The sequence below is a fragment of the Lotus japonicus genome, chromosome 4 (assembly GCF_012489685.1).
Source record: "Lotus japonicus ecotype B-129 chromosome 4, LjGifu_v1.2".
NCBI classification, from domain to species: Eukaryota; Viridiplantae; Streptophyta; class Magnoliopsida; order Fabales; family Fabaceae; genus Lotus; species Lotus japonicus.
Window position 1 is genome coordinate 74703125 of NC_080044.1, and position 11555 is coordinate 74714679.

The window sequence follows — 11555 nt, forward strand, 5'->3', positions numbered from 1 at the left end:
GGCCACAAGTTTAAACATCAATCTATGTTCCTAGTCCAAACAAAGAAATCCACTCCCTTCCCTTGTTGCTTTACATTATCTGGATTTTATTCATGTTTCAACTATAATTTGCTAATTTAATTGCTTACACAATTTATAGAAAACAAGCTATAGTAATGGAAACCTATTTAAACAAGAAAAAGCTAATTTTGGCTACACATTATTATAGTTTCTCCCTCAAAACGTGGCGTACACCTTTCTCAAAATCTTTTAGGGAAAAAGACGTTAAGCTACATCAACAAACCAGCAATAACAGTAAGGTAATATAAAATAAAGAATTTTGGATGCTTTGTCAGGAGTGATCATCTGATCCAAAATTTACTTCTCCATTACAGCCCTGTTCTAATGAGGGAAATCATATTTTCCCTTTCTTTCTATAGTATATATAGTTACATAACATGTTTGGAAAGGGGAAAAAAGAAAAAAAGAAATTCAAATGCCTATAATTCAAATTTACAGGTGTTATCATAAAGATATAAAATAGAATAATGATAACAGAAGAAAGAAGCTGGGAACAACTCAATTCTAAGAGCTTTCAGAACTTACTTCGCTCTATGTAATCAACAAAGAAGTCGTACCCAGAAATTTTGGCAACTTGAAAGAAAAGCCCGTTGTCCCCAATTCATGCTTCTAACAAGAGAAGTTTTTCGCTGTTCTATAGGTTGCACGAGCAGGCGCAAAACCAGCAACATGCTGCTCATTTCCTTTGTTTATCTCTTCATATAAGTTTCCACTCTGCATCAGCAAAAAATTGCAATGATGTCATATGCACATGATACGATAAAAAAAGAGTGATACAATCAAAGAGATAAGCTGCATAGTCAAGTCAAAATAAACAGCAGAAATGATAAACTCAAGATAATGAAAACCATGTCACCGTCTTATTTGAGTCAAGCTTCTATAAGGATTACTATATTAACTTATCGAATTGGGTTATGAATTAAAGCCAGCTACAATTTTACACATAGTGTGGAGGCCTAAAAGCGTCAAACATACAAATATAAACCCTTTTAAAAAAAACTGCAATAACCTAAAATCACGAATGAAGAAAATGTTACAACACACTCCCTATTGTTAGACTGCAACTCTGCTACACCCTTTCTGATAAATAATAAAAACGCAGTAACTACATCATGCAGGTTTGGAAACTATTATGCGAGTGGTGTATTAGTTACTCAGTAAATCATAAGCCGCTAACAATAACTTTCCCTTTTTCATAGGCGATTCTAACAATAAGAAATTCTAAATCAAACAAGCTGATCACACTGAAATGTAGCTGATCCATCTCTTATATGGGTATTGCAAAGTCTACAACTGCCCTGGTGGTTATGTGAGGCACCAATCTTGCACATGCAACAATACATGTCTTCCAACCATGATTATAAATAAAAGAAGATAAACATATTTATGGGTATAAGTTCAGCAAAATTTTCCAATATCAGAGGGAAAATAAGTAAAGTTTGAAACGATGAAGGATCGTCACGTTTGTGTCCAAAAATTTTAAACATGGATAATTAAGGCGCACAAGTAACATGTTGCCAGTGAAAAGTTTTTATTTTTAAGTTTTAACCCTAATAAAGCTCAAACAAACCAGAGGTGAGAAGAAAAATACCATTGCTGAAGGCCAAACCAAAAATCCTAATCCTAATCTTTAACAGTTTGAAAGATTCACCACCACAACAAACAAAAATTTAAATAACAACTCCCTTTGAAGTTTAAAGTTATAAGATGATTTCAAACAATTTAGCCTTTAGCATGTCATGTAATCATATGCTTACATTACATTAAATGCTAGCTAAAAGCACAGGTGTCAAATAGAACAATGGTTTGAAGTTTTAATAACATGTCTAGATAAGCTTTTCTATGATCAGAACCAACTCCGAGAGCTTCCTCACAGAATCAATCAAAGTTATTTCCAGTGACAAACAATTTTATCCACTGATTTAAGCTTTGTTGGAAGAGTTTGACATGCACTTTTTCTGTGTATATATCTCAGCTCCCAAAATTTAATTCAATCATGAAGTTTCCAATTAAAGGTCATGTCTTAGACCAAGTCCTCAAAAAGTGCAAAGAGAACAAATTTGTAATACTATGTCTACATCTCTAGCATGAAATTTACTAGGCCACCTGCACATCCCAAAAATTCATTACTCTTCCTCCAATTTCTTTGTAAAACTGGAAAGCTTTCAAACAGTCAAAGGGAAAGCTAAAAGTCAAGCTTCCCCACAAGGCTAAAAAACACAGACATGGGAAAAAACAGATAATTTGACCATAGATGATGGGTCCACTATCATTCTTAAATCAGGACAAATCCTGGAATCACTTTTTTTCAATATGTTAAGCAGGGTTGTTAATAGCGCCCTATAGCAGCGCAATAGCGTAGCACCCTGCGGGTTCACCGTTACTCCACTATTCACAGCTATTTGTCGTTATTGTCCGCTATAGCGCCGCAACCGCAATAGCACTCGAAATAGGTCTTTTGGGCTTGCCGCCATTAACAACCCTGATGCTAAGAGGTTTACTCACAATTCTCACACATAATTTTGTTACTTTTTATGCAATTCAAATAAAGCTAAATTCACACACCAAATAACATCTCATATTCCAAAATCATGTAAAATTTTGCAGCAAGAAAAGCAATGATTGAATTTGAAACCCTTCCTTCCTTACCAGGAAAATCCTTCCGCGGGTAAAAAATGGAGCGACCGATAACGGAGAGGGAGGTAACGACGCCAGCAACATACAACACCATCACCAATCCAATAACCCACGGCATGAGCATGAACCCAAGGAAGAACGTAACCGATCCACACAGCATCAGAGACACCGAAATCCCGAGAAGCAGAGCAGCAAACCCCGCCGGCGTAATCTGTCCCGCGGTTGACGAACGCCTGGCTAGAGGAGATTCCGACGGACGCACCGGCACGATCGGAGCTCGATCGGGGAAGGACACCGGCGTAGGATGAGAGCGGAGGAGGTTGAAAACGAGCGCTGAAAGCTCGCAGAAAACCCTGGAATTTTGATCTTGCTGTTGTTGTTGTCCTCTCATCATGTTATTGTTTTTTCTCTCTTCAGAGGGAAAATTGAAAGAAAAAGTGTGTCGGTGGAAATAATTGGAGAGGAAGGAAAATTGGATGAATGGAATTGGATAAAGGTGGGGAAGGAAAATGGATGATTTATTACAAGCTTTGTTTTGTTTGGTTTGTTAGGAATTGTTGTGGTTTTCCTTGTTGGAGTTGAAAGGAAGGGAAGTTGAAACGGAAAGTGCTTCAGAAAGTGGTGAAGAATGATGGGGAATGCTTTGTTTGGTTGCGTTAAAGAAAAAACTGGGTTGGTTGCGTGAAGGTTTGGGGAGGAAGAGGGTGTTATGAATGAATGATGTGATTGTGAGGAGGAATGAGGATTGAGATGATGAGATTGGTTATAGCTGGGTACACGTCGTCTAATAGTAGGCTGCAATAATGCATAATTATTAAATTAATGAGATGGAGTTGGAGGTGGGGTTAACGTGGGGAAAAAGGGTAATTGTGTGGGTCCGACTGACGTGGGCCTTATGGATCTTATCTTCTTCCGCGCTTTTTTTAGGCAATCATATAATATAATTATTCCTTTAACTCCTATTACAAACTCTCCTATCACTATATAGATTATGACAACTAGTATGTTGTAGTTGATGCTAATTTCATCCATTAACTATTAACTATGATATTGGAGTTTCCATCCTCATCTATGAAAATGAAGCGTGTGTATTGTGGTTATATGTTTATCATCTAGTGTGAGCTTTTATAATGAGATGTTAGTCAATTTTATCTGATGTAGGTACTTTGGGTTCATCTAAAAACTATATACATTATGATTGTTGAGAGAAATTTATTCATTTAATGTAATCTTTGATACTCAAAAAAAATTAGTATCATGACATGCAGATGTAGAGATACTTTGGAAAACTAGAAAACCTATATAGATTATTAGCAATTTGACTATTGTTAGAAGTTATGAACATGAATTATGAAATTGAAAAATTAATAAATTCGAAAATATTTTGTTTGACATAAAAAAATTTTTTTATTGAAGTAGCAGGTTATCACTTAAAAAAAGTGCATTAAAGAGCTACACTCTTGACTTAAAATCTTGGTTTGAATATTGTTCAATAAATTAATTTGTGGTAGTAATGATGATATTTTTTTTGAAAATAATGATGATATTTAAAACTACTGAAAATTAAAATGCGGAACATAAAAAAATACCCGAAACTAAAATTCAGGGAATTGGGATCAGTCACAAGTTGGGTAGCTTGAAACTGTTGTCACATAAGTGAGAATCATTTTTTTTGTGGTGGTGATTACCAGAGTGATGGTAAGGGAAAATGGTGGGTGAGGAAAATAATGGTGAAGGGAAAGGGATAATGAGGAGAAGACTATTTTTGGATTTTCTTTCTTTAAAAGTGTGTAGTGTACACCCTTCGATCACATATATAAGTAAAAAAAAAAATTTAAGTTCATTCATTTAATGAATGTATCTAGTCATTATTAATGGTTAGATACATTCATTAAATGAATGAACCTAAGATGTCTTTTTTGTTTATATATGTGATCGGAGGGTGTATTTAACATCTTCATTTTTTTTTTTATTTTAAGGCCTCTGGGCTAATCCAAGCCCACACGGCTTGATGGACCATTTGGCCTTATGGGCCTTTACGAGGGATTGGCCTAGCGTGGTGCCTATCATTTCTTTCTTGAACCAAACTCTTCTTTGGAACTTTAGCATAAACACCCGCCAGCACGCATGTTAACGTGGTTGACTGGTTGTGACTTGTGAAGCATTTCTATATAATATTGCTGAATAATGTTTTTTCACATAAAAATACATCTACACCTTAAGAAAAAAAGAGAGAAAAATTCGATTTATGATTGATAACGTGATATGGTGATAGATAGTGCTATAATGCTGGTAGTAGGTGATAGATAGCTTAAATTTCTATTTGCTATTGACATCAGACATCTTTCTATACTTGTTATTTTTGCAAGTCAGTCAAATAGTCATTGATTCTTGCTTTCATGTTTTCTTCTTGTGTCATCTGGTGCTCAGATGTTGCTGTGTTCAGCACTGTCTTTTTCTTCTGATTGCAAATTTGGTGGTTGATCCTACAAGTCCTTAACTTTCACCGAATGAAAATCGAGGTGCATTAACACTTGTGTGTCACCTCACTCATTGGAGCAAAGTACCATTCTTAGGTAAGAGCCATGAATGATGACAATAACTTGATAATTTAAGAACACCCATATCAAAAATAAATAAAACAGAATGAATCTAATGTCTCAAAATAACAATTATAATTATTAATAATAACAACCCCTACAGGTCATTGGTGTCAAATTCAGAGCAATCATAACTGGGTGAAAGCAATTATTGTTATTATTCTTCTATCATAATAATAAAGGGAAGAACTAGAACTGCAGTTTTATGAAAAGCACACATGCACACAGACACAGACAGAACAACACTGGTTACGTTGCTCCTACAAATTAGACACTTACTACAAGTCCATTACATGCCAAAGCAAATTTCTTCATTTTTGTTTCTTCCTTTTCCTGTCTTCAAATTAAAATGGAACGGTGAATTTGCTCGTGGAGTGGATTGATCTTTCGCCGGAAACATCACAATAGCTTCCCCAGCCGCTATGGCAGCCATCCTGCCATGTAATTATTATTCATGCTCGGGCCTGCCGTCACCACTGACACTGGATCAGGCTGGTAACTGCACTTAAACAAATCTCATTTTCAGAAACAATAATAGTAACTTAAATCTTAATATGGTTCATGGCTATGCTAATCAAATCAACTATAGGGCCCCACATTTGTATTGATTGTATATAATGTATGTTTGAAAATCCTACTACAAATAATCCTGATGTTATAATCAATTATGGGGAGAAATTGTTGTGAGTAGTTTCTGTTTGCGGGAATTGATCATGAGTAAAGAGAAGCTTATGCCACTACTAATACTATATTTAATCCCATACTTTATCTACATTATTATAATGTGATACCTTGCAAAAGCGGTTACCTTAAATTTGTGCCAATTGAATAGGTCACTAATACCATCCAATCACCTTTGAGGCAATTGGTGAATCATTTGACAAATTTTCTAAGATATGCTTGGAAATCCAACTTATTTTGATTTTGAACTAGAACCGAACTACAACTACGTGTAAGTTTGGAAACATTTATACAATAGACTCTGAAACCATAATGAATTTTGGAAAAAAAGACTTCTAGGTTTCTTGACTGGAAAAATAGAAACATACCATGCTTCTACTACCTTGATAGAATCGATTTTGAATGAATTTAAAGCTGATCCAAACATGCTATTAGACTGTGAACCTAATCAATGGCATTGAGTGAAGAAAGAGTGCATACCCAATTTGTAAGGTCGGCTCACATTCTATTGGATGATAGAAGGCATCACCATGAGTTTGAGCTGGATGGCGGCCATATCCCATGTCTTCAACACCGGGATTCAGTTGCAGTGAGTTTAGTTGGTACCCTTCCAGCTGCTAAATAACAAACAGAGTCACTCATTCCCATCAATTTAAATTTCAATTAAGAAAGACAGGTCAATTGATCTCTATCTTCAATTTATTCAGATCATGAATGATTCTTGTAATTGCTGATTCAATTTTAGTGATGAGCAACACACTCTTTTTAGTTGAGATGTTTCTTACGTACCCTTTGTCTGAGAGACCTGTTAGCCTCGCTTAGCATGTGTTCCTACACAAGTAAACACATCAATGAGTAAATGTATGACTGATACATGATAAAAAACCAGAGTGAAGCCAAAATCACAATTTCTCGTAGTTTTTTTGACTGCTCATTATAATTTTGTAATTACCACATATTTTTGTTTTGGCATGTATCTAAACATACACTAAAACCAAGTACTACGGACCAAAAGAAGACAACAAATGGTTGCAAAGAAAATGATAACTGTTGTCATACCTTACGTTGAAGATCAGAGAGCTGATCCAGCATGAATTGGGTCTGTAAAAGAAACAACCTCAAAAAATAAAATACACTTAATCTTACAATTATATGCAGTCAACTTTCCTTTCCATTAGGAACTCAAATAATTAACAGTATTTTTACTTGGAGATTATATACGTGAGTCTTTACAACTCACTAACAAAAGAATAAAGGCAATTTGAAAGCATATAATTTTCATGGATGGTAAAATAGCAAAAATTGGAAATGAAATTGGGTACCCTTGTAGATCTTATTTGCTTCAAGGATGAATCTAGCTGCCTCTCAAGTGACTCCAGCTCTTTGCTGTTTAGAGGGCCTAGATCTTCCCCCATAAGGTTCCTAATTAAGAGGGTATTAAGTTAATACATCAGTGACTACTTATATCTATCAGGGTTGTCTCAATGATCCATGATAAAGTTTGGGTTACATAACCCATCATCCAATCGCATTTGAGATAGATGAGTTAGAAATAAACTAATAAATAAAATATAAAAATTCCAACTCACTTATCTACAATGTGATTGGATGATGGTTATATAACCCAAACTTTATCATGGGTCATTTAGACAACCCCTATCTATCACCCACACACACATACATATAAATGAAAGGTATATCAAAAATTAATAGAGTACCTCTGGGAGCGTTGTAGGGCTTCATAACGTGCTTTCAGCTTCAAGTATTCCTGTTGGCTGCTTAACTCCTACAGTACTCATATACAGTTGCAAAATCAATATACTAACATATATAATCAATGGAAGATATCAGATATATAAAGTCATATATCATGAGAAGAGTTTTTCCTAAAATCACAATGAGGTACAAAAGCCAAAGAGGATTGACTAAATAAACCTGAATTTATAGAATTTATTTGAATCTCTTTGCCATTTTTTTTGTTAGAAATGAGGTCAGATAATTAATGTAGAGGGGATGATAGAAATTAAGCTAAAGTTTGAGCAAAGGGGCAAGGATCCAACCCAGAACAATAAGCACTCAAAGTCTCAATTTTCATGTGTTGCAATAAATAAGACTTATTTTAAAAGTTGTTTAGAGTACACCACATGTTCGGCTAGTGTAACGGTTACAAAAAAGCTGCAAACATAGTAAATTCGCGGCAATTTGATAGGGGACGAGCGCACGTTATATTGGAACGGACTAGTGCAATGCTTCAGAAAACGCGCATTATGGATGACAGTTTACACCCTTAAAATATTTTTTTAACAAAAGTTGTACAGCAAAAATAAAATACCTCTCAACTATCAAGTAGGACACCAATGACATGTTAGGAAAGTTAGTAGAGACTCACTAAATGGGAGAATTTTCCTTATAATATTTAATACTTCCTTTTTCTGATTCCAACATATGAGGGAATGTCAAACTTAATTAATTATGGTTAGTATGAATATATGTTTTTTATTTCTGACTCCAAAAATAGCAATGCCACCTTCCTTGTGTTTGTACTGAGTTACATTATGCAGCTTTGCTGCTGGATAACCTATTTCAGTGTAAGTTTTTAAAGTACTCAATGAGATGAGATTCCTGAATAAATACTTTGATTATTTTTATTCTTTATTAGCTGGCATGGTTGTAAATAATTATAAAAATAGAAATTACTTTTTGGTTTCAAAATATATAAAAATTTCATAAAACAATTTTTTAGATTTTTTTCAAAAATCCTTTCAAAGTTAAAATAATTTATCACGCAACCTAGTCTTTTTATGATCACGTGTACAATATATTAGCTAAAAATGAAAAAAAAAATCCCTTAAAAAAAATGAAAAAAAGAAAGAAAAAATCAACCATATTTTATTTTACTATGGTTCTTTCTATAAACCCCAATAAGCTGAACTAACTATACTTTATATCATATATGATTTAAAAATATATATATACTTTATATCATGATATTAGTGAAAATGCTAATGAAAATGTTCAAGGATGCATCCCAATCCATTATAACTTAAGGAAAAAAAATTAAATCAAAAGGTGATAAATCAAAGCAAGTTATGTAATTAAATATAGAGTACAAGGAACTATTCAGCATTACCAAGGCTTCCCGTGTAGACACATTAGCTTCCGGCGCACCATAGTTACATTTCTGGTACCTTTCTAGCGTTTTCAGCATGCTGCAACACATTATCCAAAAAATTAACTAAGTAAAACTTCATTATACAAATATAAATAATTGCTTAAAATTAAAATAAAAGATATAAATAATTCATTTTCCCAAGCAATCAATTTAATCAACCTAAGTTAGAATTAAACCCAAAAAAAACATAAACAGTGAGAAACAAGAAGTAAAAGTTCTTACTATATAACTCAAGCATATTTTAGGGCTATTATCAAACAATTAAAGAACAGAATTTCATATTCCATAGAAATTATAAGTGCTACTTAAAGATTGCAAGCTACTCAAGTATTAATTATATCAATATTTATAATCTACTGAAAAATGGTAAGAGATATTTTTTTTACCAGGATTATAAGAGGCTGCTTCCATTGATAAATGTGACATCAAAGAGAGCAAGAGGAAAAGGGTGTTCTTTGGATTTATAAGGGAATGGATCATTTATGTGGAGTGCTACATTGAACAAATTAACTCAAAGAACCTTTGGTACAATCAGATCTAAAAGGGTCAGAGTTGTTTCCAAAGGAGAATATGAAGAAAGCTTCAGAAGATACAAACTGGAAAAGTTTAAAATGCAATCAATAGATATCTGATAGATAGATAGATAGATGGGACTGAAGTGATTGAAAACCATGTATATAAACATGAAGGAGAAGAACAGATAGAGGTCAAATGTTATCCACTGGAGAAAAGACCATTTCTGATTTAACAAAATTGAAAACATCATAATACCAATGACATAGAAAATTAATGATAAAAAAGGAGAAAAATATAGAAATTATTTCAAAAAATAAAAAAGCTTAAAGTTGGAGAAGATGAAAGAAACCCTAGTTCTGGATATGCAGCTCATTTTTTTTGGAAGATGAAGAAGAAGAAGAGAGGGTTTATTTTGGAGTGAAGAAATGAGAGATGGGTTAGGTGTTGTGTAATTTGAATAGAGTACTGATTTTGATGATTTGTGAGCATGGAAGGCAAAAGCAAACTAGCTAGGTGGTAAAACTCCAAACTGGAAGAGATAATTGATTATATGCTTGTTTCACCCAACACCAAATTACACGAAAAAGAAGTCTGAGCAGAGAGTCCAAAATCACTTTTGGGAAAGGCTTTTGAACCAGATCTGTTTCCAACGCTGGTGAAGCAATAAAATGGAAAGTTCAGAGGCTGGGTTGAAACCCAAAAGAGGGAAAGAAAGAGAAAGTTGAAGCCAATGCAGCAGAGACTACAAAAATAAAAAATAAAATAGAGAGAATATATTATACATATATACAATACAATACAATACAATAAAACAGTGGTTATTTTCTGATTTCTTTTGAGAGTTTAAGGCGTTTCCAGATGCAGATCTAACAAGCATACGATCTCAGAAACACTCAACCTGCTAAAAACGCCGAGACATTCACAGAAACGGAAAAAACTCCAACAGTGAAAAAGAGAAAATCAACAACTTTTTTTTAAAAAAATTTCATTCAAAAATACTAACAATTCAGAACATAGCAAACTCCATAGCGTGTCTCAAAACAGCAAAAATCAAATGAACTCAAAACTCAAAGATCTCTCAAAGATCGATAAAAATATTTAATATATACAATAATAAAAGTTTGGTTAACAAGAAAAAGAAAGGTTCTGCACCTCCTTTTTCTGTGCTTGTATGTTTATGTGCTTGCATTAATTTATTTTTTGGTGGTTGCATTTTGTTGAAAAACACACATATATATATATACCTTGAACTGCTGCAAAACTCGTACAGTTTTCCTCTATTGGAGAAGATGATGAGAGCAACCTCCGCATCGCAAAGAACGGAAAGTTCATAAGCTTTCTTCAATAGTCCGTTCCTGCGTTTAGCGAAGGTCACTTGCCTGTTGATCTTGTTCTCAATTCTCTTCAGCTCCACTCTTCCTCTCCCCATCTCTCTCTTCTTCTTCTTCTTCTTCTCTTCTCTCTCTTTCTCACCCTTCTCTCACAGTTAGTACTCAAATATCCAATCACAAAAAATACATATGTGAATATTTTTGTAACGTCGTATACATGTATATATGTGTGTAACTGTGTATTTATATAATTATATAGTTCTCAACCACAAATTATTATATTATTAAGATTCCGAGTGAGCAAAACCATCTTTATCAAAGCCCTAATTGAATTGAAATGAAAACTCCAAAATCAAATTCTATATCTCTTTGTAATTGTTTAATTTCTCTCTCTACCTGTCATTTTCTCTCTGCTATCACCCTGTGCTGTGTTTAACACAATGCTAACTCAGTGACAATGACGCGCCCAGTGGAAATTAAAACCAATGTAATGGATTGTAAGTGGCCAAGGCGGTTTTGCTGCAACACGTAAAGTGGTGTTCCTCATCTTAAAGTTGT

The 11555-nt window shown here is 33.9% G+C and overlaps 2 protein-coding genes across 3 annotated transcripts; both read right to left on the reverse strand.

Moving 5' to 3' along the window:
- Positions 1-289: 289 nt before the first annotated feature.
- LOC130710886 (uncharacterized) lies at positions 290-3453 on the reverse strand. Its single transcript, XM_057560270.1, has 2 exons — positions 2710-3453; positions 290-774 (listed from the first exon to the last, which is right to left on the reverse strand). Exons 1-2 carry the CDS (start codon positions 3089-3091, stop codon positions 758-760), a joined length of 399 nt encoding a protein of 132 aa, XP_057416253.1. The 5' UTR covers positions 3092-3453; the 3' UTR covers positions 290-757.
- A 1902-nt stretch (positions 3454-5355) lies between these two features.
- Positions 5356-11233, reverse strand: LOC130714807 (agamous-like MADS-box protein MADS4). 2 transcript variants are annotated; one of them, XM_057564754.1, is made up of 8 exons: positions 10911-11233; positions 9109-9187; positions 7697-7764; positions 7301-7400; positions 7038-7079; positions 6768-6809; positions 6459-6592; positions 5356-5796 (listed from the first exon to the last, which is right to left on the reverse strand). In XM_057564754.1, exons 1-8 carry the CDS (start codon positions 11093-11095, stop codon positions 5718-5720), a joined length of 729 nt encoding a protein of 242 aa, XP_057420737.1. In that variant the 5' UTR covers positions 11096-11233; the 3' UTR covers positions 5356-5717. The 2 variants fall into 2 exon arrangements, with proteins under 2 accessions (XP_057420737.1, XP_057420736.1); XM_057564753.1 differs by having other exon boundaries at positions 6459-6595; positions 10911-11232.
- Between the last annotated feature and the right edge of the window lie 322 nt (positions 11234-11555).

Excerpts from the sequence above, each read along its gene's own strand:
- LOC130710886 (XM_057560270.1), bottom strand. The coding sequence starts at position 3,091 with ATGATGAGAGGACAACAACAACAGCAAGATCAAAATTCCAGGGTTTTC.
- LOC130714807 (XM_057564753.1), bottom strand. The coding sequence starts at position 11,095 with ATGGGGAGAGGAAGAGTGGAGCTGAAGAGAATTGAGAACAAGATCAAC. Across the intron at positions 9,188-10,910 it reads GAGTTTTGCAGCAGTTCAAG|CATGCTGAAAACGCTAGAAA; the intron begins GTATATATATAT and ends AATGTGTTGCAG. Across the intron at positions 6,810-7,037 it reads TCTCTGATCTTCAACGTAAG|GAACACATGCTAAGCGAGGC; the intron begins GTATGACAACAG and ends TTACTTGTGTAG.